Source organism: Canis lupus, chromosome 10 (genome assembly GCF_048164855.1).
Source record: "Canis lupus baileyi chromosome 10, mCanLup2.hap1, whole genome shotgun sequence".
NCBI lineage: Eukaryota > Metazoa > Chordata > Mammalia > Carnivora > Canidae > Canis > Canis lupus.
The window spans coordinates 39,994,634-40,020,495 of record NC_132847.1 but is presented as its reverse complement, the minus strand read 5'-3'; the positions used below and the strand labels follow the sequence as shown (position 1 = coordinate 40,020,495).

At 42.1% G+C, this 25,862-nt stretch overlaps 1 protein-coding gene across 4 annotated transcripts in view; it reads right to left on the bottom strand.

The window, feature by feature from the left end:
- The window catches only part of ADAMTSL1 (ADAMTS like 1), an 872,407-nt gene that overhangs the window by 70,123 nt on the left and 776,422 nt on the right, over positions 1–25,862 (bottom strand). For all 4 annotated transcript variants that reach the window (XM_072841474.1, XM_072841475.1, XM_072841477.1 and 1 more), the window contains 3 exons: positions 16,769–16,897; positions 8,120–8,299; positions 3,533–3,667 (listed from right to left, as the gene is read on the bottom strand). In XM_072841474.1, coding sequence (XP_072697575.1) covers positions 3,533–3,667; positions 8,120–8,299; positions 16,769–16,897 — 444 coding nt within the window. The remainder of the gene's footprint in view (positions 1–3,532; positions 3,668–8,119; positions 8,300–16,768; positions 16,898–25,862) is intronic.

Sequence of the window (25,862 nt, the reverse complement as noted above, 5' to 3'; positions counted from 1 at the left end):
ATCTTATAAATCATTAAAATAAGATAAATACCTATCAATAAATGAACAAAGGAACTGACAGGCAACTCATAAATGAATGCAAATGACTAGCAAACATTAGTTTTTGCATAATACTAATGCTAATGCCCTATAAATGATACTGTGAGTCATTAATTTTGAGTCTTAGAGAACCCCCAAAATTGAACAGAAGGCTGCAAAAGTGTGTAGGTTTATGGGGAGGCCTGAGATACTGCTGCTCTAAAATTGGAGCCCTGGGACCTAGACTCAGACCATGAAAGGAAGGTGGCATGGACCTTGCCCTCTATAGCAGTTGGCACAGTTCAGGCCTCCCAGCAGGAAGAAAATCTGTAAAATACAGACAGAAAATTAGCACCCATCTTGTCTAGGAAAATGGAAATGGTTAGGTTGGGTCCACTCTGCTTAGTTGAGCCTCCACTGGCTATATTCCATGTCTGTGTCATACAGCAAAGGGTGTGAGAGCAAAAATGGATTCCCTGGTCCCAAGATTTCACTTACAGTTATGGAAAGTGAGGCCTACAGGGCTCTATGCCTGTGTTGCTCGATGTACATTCCTTATTGAAAGTTCCCACAATGGCTTGAAGTGAAATCAATGCCAGAATGTCTGTCAACTAAAACAGTCATTTCTGGAATAAAATCACATAATGGGAATCTCAACACCTGGGTCTTAACAGAGAAGAGTTAGCTTTAATATATGGCTTTAAAAAAATGCCGATCTCCCTTCTTTTCTCTTTTCCACGAAAACATGAGAATCAAGGTCCATGAGTTATTATCCCTACCTGTGCCACAGAATCATGAAGTTCTCTGAATCTGTCACAGCCAACAGATTCCGAGAACTAATCTCATCAATGGGAGAATACACAGGAATGTCACTATTTACTGGCCACAACAGGATTGGCAAATGGCTTTTATCCTATATATTGACTGCCACCATGCTTGGTGGGAATGTTAGAATAAATTCCAAGGCAGCATGTGGGCTAAATGAAAAGATAGTATGATTGATTGGAGATGTATGGGTTGTGGAAGGGGCAATTAACAGTATCATGGCCACCTATTTTCACCCTGGTCTAGAACATCGTTAGGCTCAAAATAGGGCTTCTTCCTTAAATTTCTCCTGCTATTGATTACTCTTACAGAATACCAGATTAATTCTTTCAAATATTACTTTTACTATATCATTCTCCTACTTAAAAACTCCCTAAAGATCTGTCCCACATAGTAAATCTATTTCTCCAGTCTAATAATCAAGGTCCTCCACATTTTGACACTGCTTACCATTCTAAGCTCTCAGCAACCCTACACAGACTTGCCTCCCTGACCTATTTTTGTACCCAGAGCAGGCAACATGGTGTAAAAGGGCTACCAACAGGAGCCAGGCATGGGAACCAGTCCAAAAAGAGCAACCAGACTACCATATCAGGATGAATCAATAGCTGGGGAGGCTCAAGATGGAGGAGGGTATTAGAATTCTTGGGGTGAGGGTTCAAGCTCAATTGGAGTGGACAAGCTCTGGCCAAGCCTTGTTCCTTCAAATGACTAGTTTCTAACACAGTTTAACTGCCCATCATCACTTTTAAAGCAGTGCTATTTTATAGTTCTTTCTGCACAGATGCCTGATATATATCCCACACATTATCAACACCAGGCTGATGGTACCTTCTATTCCCTCAATGCCTATTTCCCTTCCTTGCTGCATATGTGAATCCCACCCAACCTTTTGTGCTCAGCTCCAAAGCATTAGTTAGGCCCTGGTCTGTTTCAAATGACTAACTTCTTAGAGTCTTGATACTTGGCATCATTTCTTAACTCATCTCCACAATTCCATGTAGATCCCTCCTACTTCTACAGTGCTGGTGAAGCATCAACATTTACCACTAGAGTCCATGTTGCCCAAGCAGTTGCATTCAGAGACTTTATGGTTACCGACTCACTGTTGCATTAAAATGGAGCAGTCTGGATGTGAACTAGGGTATTATGATGTCTCTCAACTGTTAGATTTAAATACCAGTCTAAGGTAACAAAGCACTATAAACTAGTGATGGAATGCAGTGGCATAAAGCACAATAAATTCTTATTGCTCATGGCTACAATAAGACAAAATATTATTCCAGAATAAGGGCAAAAGAAAGTAAAACTATCATGGAAAAAATATGAGCAGGTTAATTTTTCCAGCATGCTGAATGGCACCTGAATGACCCAAGAGTTACCGAACTTGAAAATAAACAATTGCTGCACATTCTGTTAGTGACTGGGCTATGATTAATATTTATTACAATTTCTCATAGTGATGAGTCTAAAATAAAAGTTTACAATGCTCACACTTAATTTGGAATAAATTTACCATTTATAAGCCAAAAACAAACAAACAAACCGCAGTTTGAAACTTCTATGAATTCTGATTAACATGATGTAGAAAAAACTCAACGCCAAGTTTGTTTAAGTTATGGGAGATGGAGTAGGTCTACTTGTCATTATATGTGCCTTATTTTTAGGATCAGATCAGAAATAGAGAAATTATAAGCTTATGCTCATATACTATGAGCATTCTTAATTTTAGATGATAATGAAAACTGAAGTTAATCTTTCTGTTTGTAATCCGAGAGATGCCAATCCTTGTGGCCATGTTGATAAGTATTCACCAGTATGACTAGTACCTTTTTGCCTCTTGCTCTTTGCTGGGTGATGGGGAAGAGAAAAGAGAAACTTTTAGCTTTGAGCCAAGGGAATAATTTTAGTTACCATTACTAACATTTGGCACCACAAAGAGTTAGCATGAAGATTTTCTCCATTTTGTAGACTGGTTTTTGTTTCCAGGCCTTTGAAGGCAGATAATTATTCTCTTTCACCTTGAGGGTTCTGTGGCATCTCCATGATTCTGGTGTGAAGGTATCAGGACATGGATGCTCCTGCAAACCTCTCTCTGCTACCAGTGAGCACCAGCCATGTGGACAATAACTTGGTGAAAGTTCCCATTGACAGATGCCAGGGAAGCTGTACTTGGTAAAGTTATTTAAACACTTGCTTGAGGAGTCCATCTGGGTTGGTTTCAGGCCCTGGATATAGGAAGCTAGCCTAAATCTAGAATTATCTAGCTTTCTCTCGAGAGCTGGTTATAGCTCTAGCTTAGTTGTGAGAAGGTCATGGGGGCATTCTGGGGGTAGGGGTGGCAAGGGGAGAGCAGATAGAGGAGGTATTTTTACTGCTTTGCTCTTTACTTACTGTTCAGTGAGTCAATCTGATTGAGAGGATCTGGACTGTGGCATTAACCCAGGAGGATTCAGAAAGGAGCCATGTTGGAATCTAGACAAACTTGAGTCCAGACTAAGGTCTGCACTCACCTCACATGGAAAGTCAGCCAAGTTTCCACTGGTGAGTCTGGATTCTGTAGGCAATTTAGTGATTTCCTGTTGGCCACCCCCTACTGCTCTCTCCCCCCCACCTGCAAGCAGTCACCCATCCATAAATCCTGTCCAGCCCTGGATTTCTGCCCAATGTTCCAGAGATCTGGACTCACCAACGAGAGCGGAATTCCCAGGATCCAGGACCAGCTGTGCTCCCAGAGGAGATGTCAGCACTGAAGGAAGGTTCGGTCCAGTGGCTGAAAGCAATGCCCTGATGTCTTCCAACTGCGTGGGGACTTGGGGGGGATCTATGGGAAGGTAGATGGGGAGTCAGGCAGATTAAAGCATGAAGGCTGTATTAAGTGGGGAAGGAGAGGTGGGCATGTGTGTAAGGCAGGCATTGTTATGGTTGCCATTCAGCATTGTTTTTTTCCCACAGAGAAGGTGTGCCTATTAAGATGAGTCTGAATTTCAAGCTTAATATTTGATGCCCAAACCAATAAGATCAGTAATAAGAATCAGGCGTGTTGATTTTAGGAGTTCCTTACTGTATACCACTTTATACCACAGGACCACTGGGTCCCTATAAATGTGTAGGCAAATTAAACCATATTATAAAAATACTTTTAAAAGCCAACACTTCTTCAGCATTTATTATATGCCAAGTCTTGTGTTAAATAGTTTTCATTTCTTTTTCCATTTAACTCTTATGGCATCCTTTAGAGCACTTTATTATCCCCACAGATATGGATACATCACCATAGGAATTTTTTATTTTAGAGAGAGAGAGCATGTACACGTGTGAGGGTGGAGAGAGAGGCACACGGAAAAAGAGAGGGATAGAGAGAACCTAAAGCAGACTTCATGCCCTGCACAGAGCCCAACATGGGGCTCAATCTCATGACCCCGACTGAGATCATGACCTGAGCCAAAATAAAGAATCAGGTACTTAATCGACTGCACCATCTGGGTGACCCAGAAATTTCTTACTCAATGAGTGGCATTTTCTACAAAGAAAAAGGTTTATTTGTGAAGTTGATGAAGTTAATCTGCTTAGTGGTCTGGATTTTATGCTCAGGTAGGACCAGATAAGCAGGACAGGGATGACTTTTTCTTCCAAATCTTAGAAGGAGTAGTAGGGCTGAAGTCATCAAGGGTCTGGTTAATCAGAGCCCAAAGTGACAAAAATGGGAATTATAGTGGCTTATCATTTTCACTGGACAAATAAAGAGGGAACCTGGTAGTGAGAGGATTCCAGATTCTCTGGGAAAAGGAGAATCCTGTTGCCTGGGCTTCCCATGTCTCACAAGGCAGGCTCCCATCTTTTTCTCTAGAGACTTGTTGGAATCTTAGGGGAAGCAGGAATATTTCTTCAACTGATGGTCATATCATCAGTGTTCAGTGAGGACCTCTTATGTGTCTGTCTCCCTGTCAGATACTTGCAGATACTTGTTAAGGGTGGCAAATAAGTCATGATGACTTCCGAGTCTGCTTCAGAAATATACTTTCTGTTGGGATGCCTGGGTGGCTCAGTGGTTGAATGTCTCCCTTCCGTTTAGGTTGTGATCTTGGGGTTCTGGAATCGAATTCCACAGCTGGCTCCCTATGGAGAGCCTGTGTCTTCCTCTGCCTGTGTCTCTGCATCTCTCTGTGTGTCTCTCATGAATAAATAAATAAATCTTAAAAAATATACCTTCCATCTACTCTGCCTTGACTGCAAAAGACCACTGCATACAGAAAACAATGATGAGCTTGAGATTTTAATACATATACGTTTAAAAATTATAAAGACATTATATATGTTATATATAATTTAAAAATATTCTTTATATGGTATAGGGTGAAAACATCATGTCTGGGCCCAGGGACCCTCTGTTTGAGCTGTGGCTCTGTCATTCATTAGCTTGGGCAAGTCACTTAATTCCTCAGAACCTGTTTCCTTGTCTATAAGAGGATGAGGAAATTCATCATTTCCCAGATCTATTTCTACTCTCAAATACCAAGATTTTAGGAACTGATGGTAGCAGTTTACTCCAACCTAGACTCTCTTCTCACCCTTTTTATTTTTTAAAAACTTAATTAATTAATTTTTAAAATTTAAATTCAAGTTAGCTAACATACAGTGCATTACTGGTTTTAGGAGAATTCTGTGATTCATTACATATACACAAGACCCAGTGCTCATCCCAGTAAGTGCCTTCCTTAATGCCCATCACTCATTTTTTTAATACTGTCTTGAGAATACTGTAATTGAATACAGAATATTCCCTCAAGAATTTTAATTGAAGGGATGCTTGAGTGGTCAGTCGGTTAAGTGTCAGCACTTGTTTCAGTTCAGGTCATGATCTTGGGGTCGTGGGATCCAGCTCCTTGTCAAGCTCCCTGCTCAGTGGGGAGTCTGCTTGAGTTTCTCTCCCTCCCTCTGCCCTTCCCACTTGTGCTCTCTCTCTCTCTCAAATAAATAAAAAATCTTAAAAAAAGAACATTAAACTCAAGAAAACCTTTGCTTATTTCCTAAAAGCCAAAAAGGGAGGCTATGTCCCATTTTCAAAACCATCAAATCTTCTTGGGCCAAATGTCAGCCTCTCCTAATGCCCTTAGAGCATTAATCATATTGTTTTTCTTTGGTGTATGCCCATTTGATCTTCCAGGGGAAACTGTAAATTCCCCAAGGTCAGAGGTCACCTCTTAAATTTATCCTAATGCTTGAGATGAAACGTAGAGGCAATATGTAATGAATATTCATTCAATGGCTACAGGAATAAAGGAATGAAAGTCTCATTACATTTCAAGTCTCCATGCCACGGGTTAAGTTGGAGAGCTTGGTGTGAAACCTGTTTTATACATGAAGTCCGTCTTTAAAAATTAAGCAACATTTTTGGCTGATTAAAATACAAGAAAAGATTATTTCTGTGTTCATAAGGCATCTAGAAAACTAAAAATACTCGGCTTAATAAACCATGGCTTCTGATGAAGAAAAGCCCTAAACTTAAGAGTCAAACCACAGATTTTTTTTTTTTTTTTGCATCACATTTGATGAAAAGGGGAAGGCGTCATGCTCGTCTAGCTCCGTGTTCACAGTCACGCTGTTTTACAGTTGCAGCCCTGCAAGAGCTGGCTGGCAGATCGTGCGCACTTCATTGACAGAGCTACAGTAGCAACTGCACATCCTGGGCTTTCATCTCTGTCAGTGCAGGCACCAAGCAAGGCTTATTATGGAGGAAAAGCCTACAGTAAGCACCATAGCTCAGTGTGGGGCAACAGTGTCCGGGCCCCAGGATCCGGGCTTCAGACTCGCACACAGCTCAGCCAGATGCAACCCAACACAGAACAAATGACGTCCTTCACTGAGCTGCTTTTCTGTGGCTTTCTAAGATGACTGGAGGTTTATGCAGCCACTGGTGAGATGAAAACCCACCTGGGCCTCTCTGAAACCTGAGTGGGCAGGGGCTAGGGACCCTAGGCTTTGGTCTATCATCAATTGGGGGTATAGAAATACAAGTCCAAAGTTTAATTATTTTTCCCCGAGGAGGTCTGTAATGTATGTATGTGTATGTATGTATGGCGTGTGATTCTTCATATTGCTCACAGTTTCCTCTTTTTTTTTTTTTTTCTTAGAATGATAGCTTTCTCTTAGTGAGAAAACTAACATGAGGGATCTAATTGTTGCTTAAAAAAAAAAAAGGTAAGACAAAAACAAGATTTTTTTTACTACATCCCAAAAGTTCCAGACTCTGTGGGGGAAGATAAGCCCAGGGTCCCTATTCCAGGGGATAAAAGGATTACTGTCCCTACACGGCTGAGTCCAGCACTGGGCAACACTGAATACTGGATGGTGTCCCAGTGGTTGTTATTTCTAAAATCTATGTTATGCCAAGAATTGCGTTGGACTCTTTAGTCAAGGGTTCTTATATTTGAGGGTACTATATTTTGAATGTTTATGTCCCTTCAAATTTATATGTGAAGTCCTAACCCCCCAAGGTGATGGGGCCTTTGGGAGATGAAGCAGAGCCTTCACGATTGCAATCAGTGCCCAATAAATGAGACCCCAGGGAGCTGGCTTGTTCCTTCTGCTATGGGAAGACACAGCAAGAAGCCAGCAGTCTGCACCCAGAATAGGGGCTTTACCAGAACTGGCCATGTTGGCATCCTGATCCTGGACTTCTAGCCCTGAGAGTTGCGAGAAATAAAATTCTCTTGTTATAAGCTACCCAGTTTGTGGTATTTGTTTTAGCAGCCTGAATGGACTAAGTCAGGGGAGTGCCTGTGTGGATTTTTATTTTTATTATTTTTTTGAATTTAATTTTAAATTCAATTGCCTGTGTAGACTTTAGGTGGGCTGGACTATGAACTTTATGAAATTATATGAAAAATTTTGTATGTATGAGTTTTTCTGGAGGGGGATGATCTATAACTTTCATCTGATTTTCAAAGAAGTCCCTAACACAGAAGGAATTAAAAATAACTTCTTTAGCTCTAACAACTGCCTCCCCTTAGATAGGGGATCCTTGTCATGCGTCCACATCAAGGCCAGCTTCTAGGGCTTAGTAAAGCTAAGTGAGTCGCCCAAGGTCACGTGGTGAATAAACATTAGAGCCGGTGTTCAAAATGACATCTGCCCGGCCCCCAAGTTTGTGTTTTTCCTACTGGAAGGCCCTCATGTGGGAAGAAGGGAAGGGATATTGCTTTTGTGTACTTCACTGGATTAGGGGAAAAGGGAAGTGGAGTGTGGGTTGGGCAGTGGCCCTCGAGCTGTTTACCTAGGAGCAGCAGCTGCGTGTTCTCGGTCAGCTCTCCATGCAGATTGGCTGCCCTGCAGGAGTACAGGCCCTGATCAGAGGGGGACACATCTGTGAGCAGCAAGGAGCCCTCATGCACATGGTGAGGCGAGCCCAGTTTGCTTTTATTCCTGAACCAAGTGACTTCGGCTTCAGGCACACCTAGGAAGGAAAAAAATATATACATATATTTTTTTATATAAACTCATCAGCTAAACACATTCAGGTGACTCTGGAGAGTTAGAGCCACTCGGCGGACCGTCCCCGGGGCTCCTCTCCAGGAAGCATCTGCCTGGGCATCTCCACCATCCTCTGGCCACACTAAATAATGCCTGTGACGTCTCTGTTGTCTGGAGGTCTTTTACCTTTTAAAACTCACACTGATGAGGTAGGAAGAGAGGCCAATTCACAGCACAGGAAGGGGGCAACTGGTAAAGGGCACTTGCCAAGGTGGAAGGAAAGTACCCAAGTTCTTTGGAGAAAGCTTGGATAAGCCTAAGAACCTGACAACCACATGAAATAAGCACTAAGAAAAGCTAGACACAAAAGACTACATTCTGTATGATCTCATTTCTGTAAGTGAAAAACAAAAACTGATAAGAGAACATCAATCTGTGCTGTTAGCAGCCAGGAAGGTGACTCCTGTGAGAGGGAAGGACAAACAGGGAGGAGTTGTCAGTAGGTGGGGATGAGGCTCTTGGTCTCTGGTAATTCTCTGGTTCTTGACCCGAGGGCTGGTTTGGGGGGGCTTGGCACCTTTATGATATGTATCCTTTTCTATACAGATATTACACTTTAGTAAAAAGTTAAAAGCTACAAACTATTAGTATCTTGTCTAGTATGAACTAGACAAATGAAAGCTGCTGGAACCATACCAGAATTGACATGATACATAGAGAACATGCCTGTATTTTTTGGAGCCTTTGTGCTTTCTTAGAACGAGAGAACAGAGAGCTGTGGTCAGTAGCACCACAGAAAAAGAGACAAAAGAAAGAGACAAAAAGAAAGTAGTCGGCTCTTTCCTCAGTCCATCTTTGTTGTCTGTGGGAGAGAGCTGGGAAGGGTGCGCAGAGTTAGGACTGAGTATCTGTCTTTGGAAGCTGGGCTCTGTCCTCTAGGGGTGTCACTGCTTGAATGTGTTCCTCCCCAAACTCCTGTGTTGAAGTGCTAACCACCTCTAATGGTACAGTATTTGGAGGTAATTAGGTTTAGGTAAGGTCATGAAGGCGGGGTTGTCATGATGGGATCAGTGCCCTCGTAAGAAGAGACCAGAAAGCTAGTGCGCCCTCTCCTCTCTCCTCTCTCCCCTCTCTCCTCCCCTTCTCCTCTCTTTCTCTCTCTCTCTCTCTCTCTCTCAGTCAGTACACATGACTGGCTGCAATCCAGGAAAAGAGCTCTCAGCAGGACCTGCATTGAGCTCGGACTTCTCAGCCTCCAGTAAGATGAGAAATACATTTCAGACATTTAAGCCACCTAGTCCATGGATAATTTGTAATAGCAGCCTCAGTAGGCTAAGACAAGGGGACAGCCTTAATCCTTTAGGTTTCCCTGTGGTTGCCATGCTGGTAAACAAGCCCCGGTTCAGAACAAGCCTTCTAAGAGAGTCTGCATAGGAGGCTCTGTAGCAGGCTGAGCTCTGAGTGAGTTAGGAGACAGAAAATCTGTGGCATCAATTCACAGGTCTCTGGGGAGCAGAAAGCTCCATTCCTCGTACCACCCAGCCTGCTGGTCTAGCTCAAAAAGTTTACTCAGAGCTCTTGGGTGTGTATCCAGGGTATGTTTATAATATCAAATCCTGGCAAATGGGGGTCAAGGCTGGAAGAGTCAAAGGGCTTGGCCTTTGGTCCTGTGCTTTTCTGAACTGGGGCTAGATTCTGTCCTTGGGGCAAGGGCAGTGTTGCCTTTAATGGGCAGCCTGCTGGTGAGGATAGAGCCTGCTGGTGAGGATAGAGGATACTGGTCTCCTACTGGAGACATCTTCAAGGGATTACCTGTGTATCTGTTCCTTTTCTTTGAATCTGATGAACTGAATTTACCAGCAGTCTACTCCGTAACACCCAGCTCAGTAGCAGTTATTATGCCCCCCTGGGCACTTGCTCCTCCTGAGCTCCCAGTAGGAGAAAGTGGGGTGGAGGTGGGAAGGTGGTTTCACACTCCTTCACTAAAGACGAACTGCATTCTGGGAATTCACTGGTTTCCTGGCTGCTCTGCTGCCTCGGGCAGGCCTAGAACAGTGGTGCAACGGGGTGGTGAAAGTGCTTGGCCAATCTGTAGGGCCTTCCTCCCTATTATAAAGAATAGAGGAGTGACTCTCCAGTTTTCTCTTTTATTCCAATTACCAATAATTTAATGAGAATCACTAAGGATCACTAAACTGGCTGGAAGGAGGAGGCAGGGCTACTGAACGGGGTGAAGACTTGGATACTGCGTGCTTGTCACATCGGGGAGAGGCATGTCTCAGGACACCTGTTGCTCAAATGCAGGAGGAGGCCCAGGTTGGCACAGCCTCTGAATATACCTGGACAAAAGATGCAGGTAAGAGGCAGAGAGCTGATTTTTCATTGCAGCACCACTAGGGAGAGCAAGAGCATCACATGCCTGGCCATGCCAGCTTGGACTTAGGAACATGAGCTTAATTTTTATGTAAAAAAAAGAAATCCACAGCATTCAAGAGACAGTCTCTGAAAGGTCAGCTGAAGAAAACACTCCCTGCCATTTCTCTCCTGAAAGCACAAGGAAAAGCGAGGTTCTACAAATTATTTTCCACAAGTATTTCCCTTGCTATGAGTCACTCATGTGCAGCATGTATGTTGGCTCAATCTTTGGAAGAGTGCTGTGGGCAGTGAGCACACAGTCCCCAGTGGGACTGAGGGCTGTTCTAGAGCAAGAGAGGTAGAGTAAGGGAGTTGGACTAAATGGGTCTTCGGTTCCACTAAGCAAACAGGGGATCTAATCTAACACTGTCCACCACTGTGCTGAGGGGGTGGTGTGTGCGTCTCCAGCACCAACACCTGTGAGGATCTCGCAACATGGACATTTCTGCAGCAAGATTTCCTGCTGCTCCCAGCGTGTCCTTCTCTGGAAGGGCCCATGGTCCTGCATGATAACCAGAGGCAGAGACATGTAGGAGAAGAGAGGAAATGGGGGGGTGGGGGTGGGGGTGGGAAGGTGAGAAACAAGAGGTGGAGGGAGAGAACCCAGGCCCTGAGAGAGACTTGGAGCCATTTCCCAGGAAGTGGGTCCCAGCCTCTTCTGTTCTCTTAATCACTCTGCCTCATGTCCCCCATGAAATAGGAGTGTTTGCCACGGTAAGACAGGGTGCTTACAAAAGGACTGAATTTTCCAGGAGCGGGGTGGGGGGGCTCATGGGAGAAATGCAAACGTTCAGGAGAGCAGAGGGTAGAAGGACATTGCCTCCAGTCTCTGTACAGCTAAAATCAGAGAAATGATGGCAGTGCCAAAGGCAGAGAAATTATGTAGGACTCATTCTTTAATATATTTATTAGCAAACATTTGTCAGGCTCACTCAAGCAGGGACCTGCATCAAAATTCGCTGATGAAGGAGTTGTGTCTGGTGTCACATTTTGGGGGCTTCCTGCTTGGGACTGTGGGCAGAGGATAACACCAACAAGGTGCTTCAGAATAGTTTTAGTCCCTTTCCTGACAGACTCTGACATCTTATAAACATAGAGAAAAGATAGAGGAAAAAGCAGCGAAGCCTCAGAGAGCTCTTTTTTCTTTTTCTCTCAAGAGATGATAATGAGCCTTTAGAAAACATCACCAGCCACTATTTAAGACAGAGTCCCTTGAAAAGGTAGCAGATACCCATGCCCAATGTTGACGTTAGAGTACCTGAACCCAGGGAGCACACAAGTCAGGAGCTGTGCAAAATATCCTGAGCATGTCAGGAAAGGAGAAAGAACATTCTGCTATAAGCCAAACATTTTATAAAGATAATTACATTTTTCAAAGAGATTAAAAAAATCTGTCTAAAGTGATGTTAGTTTGGATCCTGGACTGGTGAAGGGGACAGAGCCTCTGTCTCTCCCTACTCCTCATTCCATGGCCAAATCAGTGACCTACAAACGGCAGGGTGGAGATCCAAACTCATATGCCATGGATCCCCATCCTAACCTGTGCCCCACACTGCCTGCCATTGTACCCAACTGCCTCTTCAGAAAAGGTCAGAAAATGCTATACTGTTGTTTCTGAACTGTCAGAGTCTTACTTTCTACTTTGAAAATTAACCTTTCTGCTATAGCTGTAACACCATGATTATTGTTAGGAGGGGTTTCTAGAACCCATATGTGCTGGCTTTGTTAGTTCTTTTCTTGTTGAGAAGCTGGTCAGGGTGTGGGTGGGGTTTTTGTTTTTTTTTTTTTTTTAGGCTGTTGTGATGTGACCACACATTTTACTGAAAGAAATGTCAGAAAATATACTCTACCAAAGTCCAAAACTGTGCTGTTGACAAGTTACTTGGATAGGCTCCACACTCTGGACTCCCTGGTATGATTTGTGTCTAAAACAGGGGAGGAAAAAACTCTGTTTTTACTTTTCCCCCTTGGTGGCATATCTTATCAACAACACAATGCTCTCTATATTGCTTGAAAGGATCAATAAATGAGTCTGGTCGTAATGGGTTGTAACTTGATAGGATTGTAGGGATTAGTGCCTTTAATCTCCATGGAGCGACCAGGTAGGGTGATGCTATAATATTCTTTTTTAAAATCCCAGACAGGATACTCTTGCTAACCAGCCTGCTTGTTATATTTGGAAGGCTGCTTGTATCCTGGAAGCCTGGCAGCATTTCAAGGTGCAGTATCTTGTGCACCTTGACATGATGCACTTTAGAAGTGTCTTCGATGGCTTGGTGCGAGAAAAGACTATAGTAACTTAAATGTCAGCTTTGGCAATTATTCTAAAGAACCATGGAAGTCTGGAAAGGATGTTTTCAGCTTTCCACATTTCCCCATACTGAATGGGGCAGATACTGATAGCTGTTCACCACCAAACCTGTTTCCTTCTTTTTCCTGGGTGCCCATCTAGGCTACATTGCTCAGTATCCCTTATAGTGGGGAGTGACCATGTGATCAAGAGGGACAGTGAGAAGTGGTAAGTGAGAAACCCCTCCTAACAATAATCATGGTGTTACAGCTATAGCAGAAAGGTTAATTTTCAAAGTAGAAAGTAAGACTCTGACAGTTCAGGAACAACAGTATAGCATTTTCTGACCTTTTCTGAAGTGTGTGTTGCTTCCAGGTGTGGCCCTTAAAAACCTTCCCAACCATCCTCCAAGCTTTATCTTTCCCCTCTTCTGGTTGACAAGTTAGAGATAACCCTTGAGGAGAATTTGGAGGGCACGAGTTTTAAATAATAGATCCACAAGCATTCTGTGACCCTGACTGTGTGGGGCAGCCAGCTCTTTGGACTCTCAGGTAAACAATAATAAACTTCTATTGTGTTTGATCCATGACATATTTGGGGGTCTACTTATTACCATAGTCTAGCCTATGCCAATGAATATACTGCCTGTCACTGATCAACTATTTCTACATCACCAGTCCTGATAATTTTATCTCCTTCCAAAGCTTCCTTCCAAAAGCTTCCTTTGCTCTTAGAACAAAATGTCAAATTGTACCATAATCTATGAGAGTATGCAAGATCTAGCCCTTGTCTGCTCTCCTCCACACTCCAGCCACATGTCATGCTACTTTCTTCTCTGCTATCTATACTACTGCCACCCCAGCCATTTTACTCCTTTAGAGGCAGCCTGCTCTTGCTACCTCAGGCCCTTTGTACATACTGGTCCCAATGACTGAAATACTCCCTCCTCCTCTAACCCTTTATCTCCTACTAGGCCTTTTGAACTCTTCTCAAATAGAGAAAAAGTATGGGAGTGACTGGATTGGATCACCTTTCAAAAAGAATGCTCATCATACTCATGGCTTAATATTTGTTATGTTTAAGGGTTGGGAAGAATTTGTGAGGCTGCATATTACAAGTTGAAAGCACCTATGTACAAAGAGTTATTTAATGAGAAATAGCTAGCAACTCAAATGTATAAGTACATAAGTTACTCTACATAAATTATGTAATATGCTTAATATAGACTATAAAATAGCCAGTAAAATTACACCAAAAGAGAGCAATGAGCCAGTTGTATTTGTAAAAGTAATTCCTACTGCCATTGAGCGTTACAACACTCAGTATTTTGACGGGAGACGTAGCTCAAGGATGATTTCTTTGTTCAGCAAATTCATGACCTACTGTGTAATCAAAAGCAGACTCTTGTCCACATTTTGAATAAATGTCTTATTTAACAAAAGGCATAATGACAAAGACACCCAGATGTATTTCAGTTAGCCATGATTAACACCAATGATTCTATGAAAAAAAAAATAAAAATAAAAACTGTACTGTGCATGGCCAGGCCAAAAACTGGGCACGACAACCTGAGATCTCACGAAGCAATCACCAAGAGCAAGTCTCTGGATGAAGTCAAGAAGACAGGGCACCAAATGGCATGAAAGAACTTGGCCAAAGCGAGTTTTAGTGTCCTTGGTTTCCCATGGTAGACACTTTCTCACCTGGATTCTGGGTCTCTCAATCTCCTAATTTAAGTGCCCACTTCCTTGCTCTGCCTCTTGCTCCCCATTCTTTTCCTCCTACCAATCTCAGCACTCAGGAAGAGATCTGGCATGGTCTGTTATACCTCCAGGCAGTGTCTGGTCTCTGAGGCGTGTGTTCACAGTGATTGGGTGGGGAAGGATGGTTCTGCACAAGACGCCTTACCTGTACCAGCAGTCCCTGCACAAAGGGCAGTTCCTTCGAGGGAAGCCCTGTCTGAGGGTTTGTCTGACTCATTATCTGCGAGGGCAGGGCCTGAAGGGATCTGGTGTGGCAGGTTTCACTGATGAGGGTGGATACGCAGGCCAAGGGAAGCTTTACAGAAAGAAGCTAATGTATGATGACAGAGAGAGATTTATGGTTCTGATTTCCTGGAGCTACCAGGATATTTCAGAGAAAACCAGACTGGCAATTCTTTGGAAACAGCGTGCTTTAGATTAAGATCTTCCTCCTATTTATTCTAAACTGAGTTATGTGACCTATAAATCACAAGCAGAGATTTAAGATAAAAGAAAGTCCCAAAGCAGGGGTGCCACTGTCTGTCCACTGGGTATAATCAGGGAAACCAGCTGTGGGTGTGCCACAGGAGGGTATAGCTGATAAGGACAGCAATCAAGGGATTGTAGATGGGCCCTGGCACAATAGCCATTCATTTCTTTGCACTGTGAAAATGAAGACCCTTAGGGTAGATGGCACCCATTAGTGGTCCATAGGAAGGGAGATTTAGCCCCTGGGCTTTGTTTGGCTCTGTGTTGATGACTTTTTGCTTTTTAATTGAAGGTAAATACCTTCTTATTTTTATTTATTTATTTTTAAGATTTTATTTATTTATTCATGAGAGACACACAGAGAGAGAGAGAGAGAGAGAGGCAGAGACACAGGCAGAGGGAGAAGCAGGCTCCATGCAGGGAGCCTGATGTGGGACTCAATCCCGGGACTCCAGGATCATGCCCTGGGCCAAAGGCAGGCCCTAAACCACTGAGCCACCCAGGGATCCCCGGTAAATACCCTTTTAAAGAGCATACTACCACCCCCTTTTGTCTACTCCTTCCCCACTTCCCTTTCTGTTCCCTGTAGGCCTCTGAGTTTGCAAGGCCAACTAGGAAGCATTCCTATATCACAACTCCTAATAGCACTGGCTGCTTTTGTTAATGACTCCTACCCACTTCTGATGAGAAGAAGCTCCAGATTCCTGTTGGTCCTATCTCTGTCATCTCTCTGATGTTACTCTACCCTTTACCTTTCCATTACCATTGACCTGAGTTTGGTCCTTCATTATCTCTTCTCTAAACTACTATGACAGGTTTTTTTTTTTTTTTTTTTAAGATTTTATTTTTAAGTAATCTCTACACCCAACACGGGGCTTGAGCTCATAACCCTAAGCTCAAGAACATAAAATGTTCTACCCACTGAACCAGGAAGGTGTCCCAACTACTATAACTTCTTAACTGGTCTCTCTGTCCCAGTATTTCCTATTTTCAATCCATTTTACATATTGCTATTGGCTCGCTCTTCTGGAAGGATGGCTCCTCAGTGTCACTCTCTTTCTGCCTTTTTCTGAACTCCTTGGCCAAGCGTTTAAGGTCTTTCATGCCACAGTTGCAACACACCTTACTAAAGTTTAAGCCCCTCCACACCATTTCTATACTCTGGGCTCCTGCCAGACCAAAGCACATACTATTCGCTTACAGTCTTGAGGTTTTCCTACTTCCATGAATTTTTCACATTCTTTTGTCTATTTGGAACACGCTTTGCTTCCACCTTTGCACCTGTAGTATGCAAGGCTGAAATAAGAAACCACCTCTGTCCCAGCCAGAATTTATCTTTCCTCTAAACTTCTGTAGCACTGTCCATTTTCAGGGTGACTGAAATTCTTGGGTTAGCTTTCCTACTACCCCTGAGTCCCGGAGAATAGAATCTATATTTATCTTTGTATCCCCCAGCTTGATACAAGGCTCCATTAATATTTGAACAGATGAATTAACACATGAATATATTTCTCACCTGCAACTTGGCAGTTAATTGTCACATTCACTCCTTGCACTGTTTTGATGGTGCTTCCCACATCAACTGTGATTGCAGGCTCCTCGGTGTTGATCACAGTCGCTCGTGATGTCTTCACTAGTGGTTTTCCTGAAGGTGAGAAGGAATGTGAGATTTTACTAGATGGTGGCTGTGGGCATGAGGTGTTCCCTTGAACCATGGGATGACCCACAATGAACAACTGGTATACCCAGGCTTTTCCCACTAACCATGTTTTCCTTTGAAAAAATTGTTAACTGCATGATATAGAAATCATCCACCTACCCACTCATCCACCATAGAATTGTCAGGAAAAGAACACATATTGAAGAATCTGAGGATGAGCATAGTATCTAACAAGCTGGGATGATTTGTGCATTTTATCATTACATTTACAAATGACATTATATCTCCTATTTTTAAGGGCTTATTTTTTAAAAGATTTTATTTATTTATTTTTATTTTTTTAAAAAAGATTTTATTGGGGATCCCTCGGTGGCTCAGCGGTTTGGCGCCTGCCTTTGGCCCAGGGCGCGATCCCGGAGTCTCGGGATCGAATCCCGCGTCGGACTCCCTGCATGGAGCCTGCTTCTCCCTCCTCCTGTGTCTCTGCCTCTCTCTCTCTCTCTCTATGCCTATCATAAATAAAAATAAGTAAATAAATCTTTAAAAAAATAAAAATAAAAAGTTTTATTCATCCATTCATGAAAGACACACACACACACACACACACACACACACACACACACACACAGAGGCAGAGACACCGGCAGAGGGAGAAACAGGCTTGAGGCAAGGAGCCGGACGTGGGACTCTATCCCAGGTCTCTAGGATCATGCCACAGGCTGAAGGCAGGCACCAAACTGCTGAGCCACCTGGGCTGCCCTAAAAGATTTTATTTTTAAATAGTCTCTATACCCACCATGGAATTCAAACTCACAACTCTGAGGTCAAGAAGCACATGCTCCACTGAGCCAGCCAAGCACCCCAGCTTATTATTATTATTTTTAAAGATTTTATTTATTTATTTATTCGAGAGAGAGAGAGAGAGAGAGGCAGGCAGAGACACAGGCAGAGGGAGAAGCAGGCTCCAGGGCAGCCCCGGTGGCGCAGCGGTTTAGTGCCGCCTGCAGCCCAGGGTGTGATCCTGGAGACCCTGGATCGAGTCCCACATCGGGCTCTCTGCATGGAGCCTGCTTCTCCCCCTGCTTGTGCTCTTTCTCTCTCTCTCAAATAAATAAAATCTTTAAAAAAAAAAAAAAAGAGAAGCAGGCTCCATGCAGGGAGCCTGATGCGGAACTCGATCCTGGGTCTCCAGGATCACGCCCTGGGCTGAAGGCGGTGCTAAACCGCTGAGCCACCCAGGCTACCCCCGGTTTATTTTTTTAATTAATTTTTTTACTTTGAGATAATTATAGCTTCACATGTGTTTTAAGAAATAACACAGAGCAATCCCGTGTGCTCTCTACCTAGATCCCCCTAATGGTAACATCTTAAAAACTATGGTATCATTATTAGGACACTGACACTGATAAAGTTAAACTACAGAATATTTCCACCACTACAGGAGCCCAAATGCTGTCCCCAACGCTGCCTTAATCCTTTGACAACCATTAATCTCTTCTTGATTTCTATACTTTTGTCATTTTAAGAACATTATAAAAATGGAATCATATAATACTGTAATATTTTTAAAATATTTTTTCCAATCAATAGCTCTCTGGAGATTCTTTGGGGTCACTCATGCTACCATGGTTGTGTCTATCAATAGTTTGTTTCTTTTTATTGCTGAATAGTATTCCATGGTACAGATTGATCATAGTTTCTTTAGCCATTCATTGATTGAAGGATATCTGGGTTGTTTCCAGATTGTATCTATTCAAATAAAACTGCTACAAACATTTTTTGTACAAGTCTTTGTGTGAACATAAGTCTTCATTCTTCTGGGATAATTGCCCAGGAGTGCCACTGCTAGGTCATATTGTAGTTGCATGTTTAATTTTTTAAGAAACTGAACTGTTTTCCAGAGTGGTTGTATCACTTCACATTCTTATCAGTAATATATGAACAATCCAGTTTCTCTTCATCCTTGCCAGCATTTGGTGTTGTCATTAGTTTTAATTTTAGCCATGCTGATAGGTGTATAGCGATACCTCACTGTGGTTTGAGTTCTCATTTCCCTAATGGCTACTGATGTTGGATAGTTTTTCATGTGCTTATTTGCCATCTTTATATCCTCTTGGTTGAAATGTCTCTTCATGTCCTTTGAGGATTTTCTAATTGGATTATTATTTTTTGTTGGGTTTTGAGAATTCTTTATATTCTAGATATTAGTCCTTTGTCAGATATATGGTTTGCAAAAATTTTCTCCCACTTCTGTAGCTTTTCATCATCTTAAACAGGATCTTTCACAGAACAATGGTATTCTTAACTCTGATAAAGTCTCATTTATTAAGTTTTCCTTTCATGGATCTTGCTTTTGATAATAAGTCTAAAAACTATTTATCTAGACCTAGATCATGAAGATTTTCCTATTCCTTTTTGGTAAAAGTTTTATAGTTTTACATTTTACATTGAAGCCTTTGATGCATTTTGAGTTAATTTTTGTACAGGTGTGAGGCTTCAGTCAAACTCCATTTTTTGGCCTATGAGTGTAGTTACTCCACCAAGCTATCTTTCTTCCATCATATTGTTTTGTACCTTTGTCAAAATAGGTTGGGCATATTTTTATGGATCTGTTTCTAGTTCTCTCTTCTGTTCTACTGTTTTGTGCATTTATCCATCTACCAATACCATATAGTCTTAATTATTTTATTTTTTAAAAAGATTTTGTTTATGAGAGAGAGAGAGAGAGAGAGAGAGGCAGAGACACAGGCAGAGACAGAAGCAGGCTCCATGCAGGGAGCCTGATGTGGGACTTGATCCCTGGACTACAGGATCACACCCTGAGCCAAAGGCAGATGCTCAACCGCTGAGCCACCCAGGTGTCCCAGTCTAAATTATTTTAACTATATAATTAATCTTACAATTGGGTAGGTTGATTCTTTCCACTTTATTCTTCTTTGCTATTCTAGTTTCTTTGCGCAACGTAGGTTTCCAATAATCTTATTTACAACCATATAAAATCTTGCTGGGATTTTGATAGGAATTAAACTACTATATCAATTTGGGGAGAATTAGTACTTTTTAACTGTGTTGAATATTCCAATTCATGAATACTGTATGTCTATTGATTTAGCTCTCCCTTAATGTCTTTCAGCAGAGTTTTGTGATTTTTAACATATAAGTTCTGTACACATTTTGCTAGGTTTATATCTATTTTGATTTTATTGAGGGATGGCAAATTATATTGTATTTTCAATATCAGTGTTCATTGATAGCATATAGATATGCAGTTGATTTTTGTATAAACTGTGGCCTTGTTGAACTTAGATGCTAGTTTTAGGACTTTTTGTGGGTGGATTTTTTGGTATTTTCTAAGTAGGTGATCATTTCATCTGCAAATAGTTTTATTTCTTCCATTCTGATCTGTATGCCTGTCATTTCCTTTTCTTGCATTATTTCACTGGATAGAACTTCCAGCACCAAGTAAGAGTGCTGAAACTGAATAAGAATGTGGAGTAAGAGTGGTGAAAGTGGGTTTGGGGTATGCTGAGTGATTTTCAATTGAAATCTGGACATTTTCAGAGTATGTTATGCAAATCTGGATCTTATTTAAGCCTACTGTTTTAGCTGGCTTACTCTGCAACAGCTAAGGTGGGGGAGCAGGGATGGGCCAACTTATTACCACCCAGTGGAAGTAGATTCTCCACCTGGCCTCCTCTGTTACTCAAGTGGAGGGGCTCCTCATTACTGCCAAGCAGGGGTGGGACTTCTGGCTCCCCACACAGTCTCTAGTGATCCCACCATGGGAGGCACCTTATGGCTACTGGGTGGTAGGTGAAAGTCCTGACCCTCCGAGGGGCCTTCTGTAACACCACCCCAGAGAAAAGGGTAAGGAGGGTGCAGCAGGGTGAGGATGAAATCTGTCTTCTCTGACACCAGGTCTGTGGGGGTACTGCAGAACATCATTTCAGTCTGATGAGGTGGCGTCTAGGTTCCCCATGCAGCTTTTGCTGGTGTGGGTGGCGATGGACTACAGTATATCGTTTTGAAGTAGAGCTTCCCAAAAGTTTTCTGTCTTGTTAGGCCACTCCTTTCCTGGTCCTTGGTTAGCAAGAGCAGTCTCTAGTTGAAACATTCTTTTGTACGTGTTCTTATTACCTTTCCTGATGGCTGGCTTCTTCAGCTACAAGTTTGGGAACTGAAAGGCTAAAAGAAAACCTGAGGAAGGAACAGTTGTGTTGTTACTCAGTTCCCAAAGCCTCTAGCTCTCTTCTCCACTTTTTAGTCTTCTTCAGGTTGTTTCATGTGTAATCTCTGTGGATTTTAGTTGTATTTAGCAAGAAGGATGGGGAAAAGTGGGTCTATGCCATCCTCCCAGGAGTAGAAGTTCTGTATACATTACATTTTAATAGACCTTTATCAGCTGGGGAGAAAAATCCAGCACTTTGTATACATGACCAGAAAATACAATGAAAAGAATCATTTATTGAGCACCCTGGGGAAATAAGGGTCCACATGAAATCATTTTTATATACCTTGTACTTAATTCTTTGTAAGGCAAATGGATTTTGTTTTAACCATTTTATATAGGACACTCTGTGATGGTTTTCATTCTTCTCTGCCTTCATTAACTGTGAAGAAGACCATAATTCAATTCAACCCTTTAACCTGTTTTTTCTACTTTCTACTTTTTGTTTTATCCCTCATCTATTTATCCATTACTCCTGTTTGCACTGTCACACAGCCTCCTGTTACAAGCTGTCCCTCTTTCTTCTCCTTTCCCCTTTTAACTGTGCTCTACGTTATTAGGCTCATTAAAACTATGGTCAAAGGCAGAAACTTGAGTGAGGTTTGACGATGTGCACAGGTTCTCCATATCTGTTTTGACTGTTTAGGAATCTTCCCCTTATTTCACCTATATTCCGTATATTTGAGACTATGTATAACTTGATGTGAAGATGAATGACTTTGTACTACGGTTTCTGAGAGTAATGCAGGGTGATAATAGAGGGACACCGCTGCAATGACACTGATAAATCTTGGGTTTATACCTTACCTCCCTACTGGCAGGAAGCTCTCCAGCTCTAACTGGTAAATATACCCTAAATCTAATCCTGTGATCCCCTCTGTCACTAGGATCTGAAGCTGCTACCTTCTCTGGCTGCACTGCTGCAGAGCCTAATTGGTCTCACTTCCACTTGTCTTTCACTGCTTGTGTCAGCTGGAGTGATCCTTCTCAAACACAAATAAGATCATCCATCTAACTGCTTGGGTTCAATTATCTAGTGTGTTATCAGTACAATTAGAACAAAATTTTAAGCTCTTGACCATCTGTGTCCCCTATATGATCATCTGTCAACCTCTTCTACCTCACTGAGGACACAGTCCCTGTCTATCACTGCTCCAGTCACACTGGTCTCTTTTCCCTTCCTCTAAAACATCAGCTCATTTACCATGGCTCTTCCCTTCCCCTGCCATCCTCCAGCTATAGACTTCTACATCACTGTCTTCCTGTGGTTGCTCAGTACAAGTAATACCTCCTAGTGAGGCCTTTCCTAACCACTCCATCTAAAGCACATATCCCCTTATCCCTGGCCAATCATTACGTATCTCACCACCAACTTAATTTTCTTTATAAGCAAAGAACTATCAGAATTTATAATTCATTTGTGTATTTTCTGTCCCCCCATCCCTCATCACGTAGCCTCCATAAAAGATCACATCTCTCTTGTCCTCTTTTTCATTCCTACTACCTAGTCCTGGCAGATGGTAGGCCCTCAATAAATATCTAGTAAGTGAAAATATGTGTGCATATGGTGTGCTACGTGTATTATCTGAATTTGGTTTTGCTCTCATAACAAGGCAGGTAAAATATTTCTTTTATGCAATCAAGAAACTTGGGTTCAGAGAGGCTTCATGGATTGTCCAAAGCCACAGAACTACACTGAGTAGGGCTAAACTTGACCCTAGATTTTTTACCTGAAGTCCAGTGCTTGTTATAGGGGATCTCAAATCATTGCCTGTGGACTGGCTGCCTCAGAACTCCCAGGGTACTTATTAAAAACATAATCTGTCCTGCTCTACTACACATTGCCTCACTGTGTAATAAAAACAACTGTGCCAATGCAGAAAAGTAGGTTAGGGACCAGAGAGTTTCAGACTCACAATTACTAGGTTATTTTTCCTATAGGAATTTTAATAATAATAAAGGTGGTTTTTATAGCTGCAAGTGTATAGCTATAAAATTCAAATGTCATTGAATTAAATCCAGCTCTTAATTAATTATATTGAGCTTTTGCTCAAAAGTAATGGCCTTTTGTCCTATCACTGGAAGGGCTGTCGTTAGCATAGGCTACTTGTATGTTTCTCATTACCTTCATGATCCATTGTTAAGACAAATCACAAAGTTACCCAAGTATTTATAATCAATGGAAATATACAGTGAAAAGAATGCTTTTTAACCACTCAACCTCTTATATAGATTAGAGAAAACTTGTATCTATTCTTGAGTCCCATTCTGGATCTACTACATTTGAATCTCAGGTGGTTTAAAACCAGTACACAGGGTCACAACTTTGACTTGGGACATGAAGGTTCTCCCTGTCCCAAGAACAAGTCAGCCATGTGAAAGTTTCAAGTGCCTTTTGATTTGCTCCTTCATGGTTGCCAAGAAGATGGTTTCATCCTGTGTATGTAACCATCCCATGCCAGTATGCAGAAGCAGAGGCTTCTCCAGGACAAAGTTCAGACTCCTGATAGAGTTGTCTGTTCTGGGATGGAAGCTACAATCTCTATTTTAAACAAGTTCTTAGGTAATTCTGATACACAGCCAGGTTTGATTATCAACAAATTACACCCTTTTAGTTTTTCTGTAACTGATTTCTCTGATTCCTGGTGAGTTGGAAGATTTCTTCTGAGAGAACACTACTAGTTCTCTATTTGAGATTTCAAGTTGGAGCTCTGATTTTAATGGTCAACTAACAACAACAACAATAACAACAAAAATATGAGCCAATTATAGAACACTTGGATGATGACTTAATAAGTGAATGCTGCTATATGATGCCATGCCTAGGTTTGTGTCTGATTAGAGTCACATTAATGAGTCTGACTTTAATTATGGAGGTTACCTAAGAAGAAAAAAATAGAGATGTAGAGAGAGAGTGAAGTGATAAATTATATGCTTGTGCTTAGGCAGTGCTAAAAAAACACAAAAGGTAATGGCATGCTGTAAGTACCACAAGAGTGGGCTGGGCCTCAAGAGTAGGCTGTGATAGCAGGGCCTCTGCAGTGTGAGCCATGCCTGGGCTGTCAGGCCTGTGGGCATGCACTGCTGGTGGCTATTCTCTTCTGCAAGTCAGCTCAGCCTGCAGATTACATGTGTGCTGCTACCTGATGTGAACTGATAGGGTTTATAGATGATTATTTCATTTAATCTATGAATTTGTGTTACAGATGAGTAAGAGCTATACAGAAGGAGGTTATGCCTCATTTTATATGCCTAAGAAAAACAAAGAAATGGAAACAGAGGAAAGTGTTTCCATTTATTGGGACCAATATAAGGAATCGAGCCAGGCTGAGAGCGTTGTACCCAGAAATAGAAGCATTAAGAGAATCGTTTTTGTTCAGTTCAGACCTCATACCCCTTAGCTATTGGATTATGGTTCCTGTTAGAAGTAACGTGGAACAGGGGAAATAGAGCCTCACTATTGGTCAGCGAGGGCAGCCCTTGTCCAAAGGGTGAACGTGAGGCGTAGCTAAACCTTGTGTGTCAGTATCCAACAATGTGTTGCATCATGATGCCCTTACAGCAAAGGTGTTTGGGCATCCAGGCACTGTCCTTACCCTGAAGGATGATCCAGTGGAGAGACAGGCATGGACAAATGAGCAGCCCAGGAGCAAATGCTCAGAAATACATTCCTGTGTATAATCTGGGCTCTGGCTCATGCCTCTTTCCTGCATGTGTGACTCTGGGTAAAATCAAAACCCAATGGGAAAAAAATCTGAACATATGTGCCTGAAAAATATCTTTGGCCCAGTATAAAGGTGATTGAGAGAGGAGCCAGAGGAGATGGAAGGTTTGTTTTTTGAGTGCAGCCAAGAACAGAGAGCATTGTAAGTAACTTTTTCTCAGGGCCCAAGTCCAGGCCTCTGCTAAGAGGAATTTTGTTTTTAACAGCATGATGCCTTCCATTTTACAATCCATGGCTGATACTGATTTGCTACTAACCAAACTCTTTTCTTCTTCCTGGTCACACAGCTAGGTCATTTCCCAGCCTCTTTGCTGGGAAGGCATAAGCAAGGTACCGAGTTCTAGCTGCTGGGATGTGAGAAGAATGCCACTTCTTGACTCAACCTACAAAATCCCTTTTGAGCACTAATTTACTTAGACTTTATGTGAACAAGAAATAACCTATCATATTTTAGCCATCATTATTTGTGGTTTGATTTGTTATAGTAGTTAGCAAATGTTAATTAACCCAGGCTTAGTGAATATTTATTGACTCATTAAATGAATCAAATGGATTTTCTTTTGATTCTTCTGACATTGAGTCACACATATCACTTGATTGCCATTACTGGCCACTGAAAATGAATCGTGGGATGCCTGGGTGGCTCAGCAGTTAAGCATCTGCCTTTGGCTCAGGGCATGATCCTGGAGTCCCGGGATCGAGTCCCGCATCGGGCTCCCTGCATGAAGCCTGCTTCTTCCTCTGCCTATATCTCTGCCTCGTGCTCTCTCTCTGTGTCTTTCATGAATAAATAAATAAAACCTTAAAAAAATGAAAATGAATCGTACTTCAAAGACTTGTGATTTTAACTGTGGAGCTGGAGGTAATCTATACTAGGAAGTGTGCACTTGCATGTGTCCCCAGGCAGAGTGAGACATGTCAAGGATGGCTGGGGTACAGGGCTGTAACAAAAACAGGCATAGCAGGTGGCAGGTTTGGAGACTACCAAATAGCAAGGA